Genomic DNA, 4,803 nt, shown 5'->3' on the forward strand with positions numbered 1-4,803 from the left:
ATATATATATACACACATATATATATTTTTTCTCTCTTTCTGTTTTCTTGTGAGGGGAGGTTGAGACAGGGTCTCACTATGTAGCCTAGGCTGGCCTTGAACTCACTGAGATCCTCCTTTTTCAGCCTCCCAGGCACTGGGATTACACATAAGTACCACCCTGGCAGGCAATCTTGAATATTTTAACTTGGGGCTAAAACTCACAAAGCACCTTTGCCTGACACCCCCCTCCCCAGCTTGACAGCAGTGGGAAAATGACTGTAAAGAAAACTCTGAAAAAAAAAAAAAAAGAAAAGAAAACTCTGTAGGTTTTAGTCACATATTAAAATCATGCATTATGCATTCTTGCCAGGCCTGGTGGTACGTGCCTGTAATCCAGAACTCAGGAGGCTGAGGCAGGAGTATCCCTGTGAATTCAAAGCCAGCCTGAACTGCATAGTGAAACCCTGTCTCAAAAAGACAAAAAACAAACATGCAGAAACATGCATTCTTGTGGAAGGAAGAAATTCACTGTGACCTGCAGGCAGGGAGGTGAAGGTGCAGGGTTGGAGACCGGAGGGAGTCTCTCTGGGCAGCCACAGGGTGTAATGGGGCCACTCAGGCCTTGCCTGCAACCTTGACCTTTCTCTCTCTCATTCCCTGCATGCCTTTTAACCTAGATTTGAGGAAGAGGCATGGCCACCCTTCCTCAGAGAACTCAGAGTTGGGCTTGTGAAGCCAATCTGTCCCTTTTCACAGAGCCAAGCAAAGTCCAGATGCAAGGGTCTCTGGTGTCAACCTGCTAGCCAAAGTCCAGAGTTAGGAAGGTGCAGGCTCAAGTGCCAGTGTCTCTTTCTTGGGCCTCTCCCCTTCCCTCGCTCCTTCTCCACGCTATAAAGGAAGTGCTGGGGATCAAAGCATCCCCCACCCCAGGGAGGGAGAGGACAATCTGGGGACAGGAGAGTTGGATGTTTCCTATTACCCTCACTCTCTGCAGATCCTCACCGCTCTGCTTGCCAGTGGTTTGGCTTTGCTTGGAGCCCTCATCTGCTTTGTCACTTCCGGAGTGGCCCTGAGAGATGGCCCACTGTGTATGTTTGACATCTCATCCTTCAATCAGACACAGGCGTGGAAATATGGTTACCCCTTCAAAGACCTGCGGCACAAGTAAGTGCTGGGAACTTGGATTTGTGGTCTTTGCAGAGGTAGACCCTCCTGCCTCAGTTTCCCAAGCACTGGGATTATAGGTGTGCGCTACCATGCCTGGCTTGGGGCCATCTCTTGGGTTGCTGCCTGGATTCCTTATTTACTCCCTAACTGAACCTTTTTTGGAGGACAGAAATTATCTGTATGATCCTTCCCTCTGGAGCTCAGTCTGCCTGGAGCCCTCCAAGGCTGTTGTCTGGCACGTAGCCTTCTTCTCTGTTCTCCTGTGCGTGAGTGCCCTCCAGCTTCTTCTGGTGGCCATCCATTCCGTCAACAGCCTCCTCGGCCTCTTCTGCAGCTTCTGTGAGGAGTGACAGGTAATATGCCTAGATGCCCAGGTTCCTGCAGGCCTCCTTGCAGCCCTTCCTATAGCAGTGGCTATGCAAGATAAATGTGCGTCCCTTTGCTGCACACAGTAAGAGGGCGTGGTGGCGCATGCCTGTAATCCCAGCACTCAGGAGGCTGAGGCAGGAGGATTGCTGGGAGTTTGTGGCCAGCCTGGGCTCCATAGTAAGTTCAAGGCCAACCTGAACTGCATAGTGAGACCCTGTCACACAAAAGCAAGCAAGCAAGCAGGAAAATGGGCTACATAAATCTCCAGACCATAAAGGGTTGTGAACCAAAAGCACACAGCTAGGTTAAGAAAAAGTCAGCACTTTATCTTCTCAAGGTCACCAACTGCTATGGACTGTACTGTGTGTCCCCAAACTCCATGGGCTGATTTCCTCACCCATGTGGCCAGGACAGAGCCATTACCATGGTAACCAGAGCTCTACAGAGGTTGGCCCCTCCAAATACAACCTCACCTTTCATCCCTGGGGCTGTGGCCAGGGAGGGCTGCCAGTATGGGGACCAGGGACAGAGGGACAGCAGGAGGGAGTGCCCCAGTCCAGACGCTGCACCCTGTCCCACATATAGCATCATGGAGCCCTGCTGTGTGGGTCTTGAAGTTCGCACTTCAGGGTCCTGGTAGGCTGGGGCTGAGCTGCAAAAACTTGTGTAGCGCCCAAGGACACACACTGCCAAACAATTGTGGAAAGTGAAAGATAATTTAGGGTCTGAGGGTGTGGCTCTGTGATCCAGTACATTCGTAGCATGTGGGAGGCCCAGACTTGTGTTCCCAGCACTACACACACACACACACACACACACATACACACACACAAACACGAATGTGTGCGCATGCTAACTTACATCTACTTTTTTTGCTGTTTTTGTTTTTTGAGACAGGGTCTCCCTATGTAGTCCTGACTGGCCTCCAACTCATGGCAGTCCTCCTGCCTCAGCCTCCCAAGTGCTAAGATTACAAGTGTGTGACACCACGCCTGGCTTCGTGTACTTTTGGACAAGCTGGGCTGTGTACACAGATGCATGTGTACTCACCCATCCTGGGGCAGGCCTCAAGGTGAGAGGGGCCTCTCCGTGCAGCAAGACAGTTCCCAGTGGACAGCTGACCCCTCCTTGTCTCCGTGCTACCCAGGGGAGCTTTGGAGGCCAGCACTGCCTTTTCCAGCCTCAGCCAGACAACACACCTTCCTGTCCCACTGCACACATGTAGGGGGGGCTCCTTCCTTCACAGCAATACAAGAGCCCTGCGGTGCACGCGGTGGGAGCCAGGACTTCCAGCCTTGAGGTCAGAGTGCAGCTCCATAGCGACAGTACCACCCAGCCTTCGCTCTCTGGAATTCAATCTCAGGTTCTGACTGGGGGAGGAGGGAGGGAAAAAGGCCTTGGAGAGAGGAGGAGAGCTCCGGGCTGGCGTGGCTTTATTCAGCAGGAGGAGGTCAGGTAAACCTTTTCTGAAGAAGAAAAGCTGTCAATGGTCGCGTGTGCTTTTGTGACAGTCACTCTGGATCAGGAGGGTGTTTTTTGGTTCCTAGTCCTATGCAGAGGAGGGAGGCCCATCTTCAGAGCTGTGTATCCTGCTTCCGGTTGGTGCTTTTATGTCTGGAGGACAAAGAACATTTCTCTTGGACACCATGTCCCATGTGAAGCTTGGAAGAAGAGCATGATGTGACAGCTTGGTGCGGACACGTGCCCACAAAGCAGCAGGGCCACCGAGTGCATTGATCTGTCAGTGTTAACTCCCAGCCTGCAGTGCTGCTTAACTGGAGGCACCAGTGTTTGCATTGAGGGTGACAGGCTAGCAGTACACAGTACTATCACACAGCGTGGAAAACAGGTTTTCTGTAAGTTAGGGATTGTCTAAAATTTGTAAGACTTGGCAGAAAGAACAATTAAAGATTGCACTTTTTTTTTTTTTTTTTTTTTTTTTGCGGAACCAGGGATTGAACTCAGGCCTTTGTGCTTGCCAGGCAAGTGCTTCTTCTACTGAGCCATCTCCCTGGCCCCAAGATTGCACTCTTTGCTAAACTCCTCAGCTGTTTGTCATGGACAGTGACTGTGTCCATGAAACAGTCCTCATGACTGTATAAATCAGGTTTGTAATTCAGGGCCTTCTTTATCTTCCCACCTTGATCCTGATACAGTGCGTGACACCTTATATAGTTTAATATTCTGGCACTCCCAGCCAAATCTGTTTATTCTTGCCAGGAAAGGCCTCAGTGTTAGTCTTTTTTATACCACGAGCCCTAGTAAAGATATTATAATAAAGTGCTCATTAAGTTGACATATGTACCACCTCCTGTGTATTTTTTGCTTGACTGCAGTGAATAGGGTGAGAAAACAATCGAAGAGATTATAAAAGATGAGGAAAAGTGCTTCCTAGAGATATGGGTTTTTTCCTCCTGCCTCAGCCTCCTGAGTGCAGGGACTACAGGCACGCACTACCACATCTGGCTGAAGCATCATTTCTTACAGTGTTTCGTACACAGCAAGGAGAAAACAGCACCTGTCTGCAAGACGTGTCACACTTTTGTGTAGGTGGAGTCATGCTTGTCTTCAGATGTAACACTTGTGCCAGAGATGCCATGGTGCTGCCAGACCCTGGGCAGTTACAGAGGTAGTAGGGGCGCTCACAGTGGGTGCAGGGTGTGCACCTGCGCCTTCAGCCTCTGCGTAGACCTTAATCTGCAGGCCAGGGCCTGAAGAAAGGCTCACCAAACCAGTCATATCAGAGCGGGCTTACACACAGGGACCTGTGAATGCTTGAGGTAGGGCCAGCCAGAGGGGCCATCAAAGTTTTCAAATGGCAGTAATAAAGGAAAGCCACTGTCTTAGTTATTCTCTGCTCCACTAAGACACAATACTCCAGCTGGGAATATAGCTCAGTGGCATAAGCTCTTGCCTGGCAAGCACAAGGTCCCAAGTTTGATCCCCGGTATTGAGGGGGGAAAAAACAAAGACCCAAATGGCCACAAGTTAAAGGAGAAGAGGTTTACTTTGGCTCACAATTTGTAGAGGCTATGTATTTAGTTAAAGCCAGCTGGCTTTTGGCAGGGTGGGGCAGCAGAAGGGATTGGAGAAGAGAAACAGCCCATGGCAGGTCAAAAGCCAGAGAGGGATGAGAGGAAGGGGAAGATACATCTTGTACCACACCTCTGTGACCTCCTCTTCCCACCAGGCTCCACCTCCCAACACCACATTTAGCCTTTTTTTTTTAAATTTATTTTTATTTATTACATTTAGTGTGTGTGTGTGTGTGTGTGTGTGTGTGTG

At 50.0% G+C, this 4,803-nt stretch overlaps 1 protein-coding gene across 1 annotated transcript in view; it reads left to right on the plus strand.

Moving 5' to 3' along the window:
• Tm4sf19 (transmembrane 4 L six family member 19) overlaps nucleotides 1-2,446 on the plus strand; it is a 3,930-nt gene extending 1,484 nt beyond the window's left edge. The window contains exons 3-5 of the mRNA XM_004644548.2: nucleotides 977-1,146; nucleotides 1,319-1,502; nucleotides 2,416-2,446. Of these exons, the coding sequence (XP_004644605.1) occupies nucleotides 977-1,146; nucleotides 1,319-1,499 (351 nt within the window). The 3' untranslated portion in view covers nucleotides 1,500-1,502; nucleotides 2,416-2,446. The remainder of the gene's footprint in view (nucleotides 1-976; nucleotides 1,147-1,318; nucleotides 1,503-2,415) is intronic.
• Nucleotides 2,447-4,803: the final 2,357 nt, after the last annotated feature.

Source organism: Octodon degus, unplaced genomic scaffold (assembly GCF_000260255.1).
Source record: "Octodon degus isolate 3935 unplaced genomic scaffold, OctDeg1.0 scaffold00203, whole genome shotgun sequence".
In the NCBI taxonomy this organism is placed as follows: Eukaryota; Metazoa; Chordata; class Mammalia; order Rodentia; family Octodontidae; genus Octodon; species Octodon degus.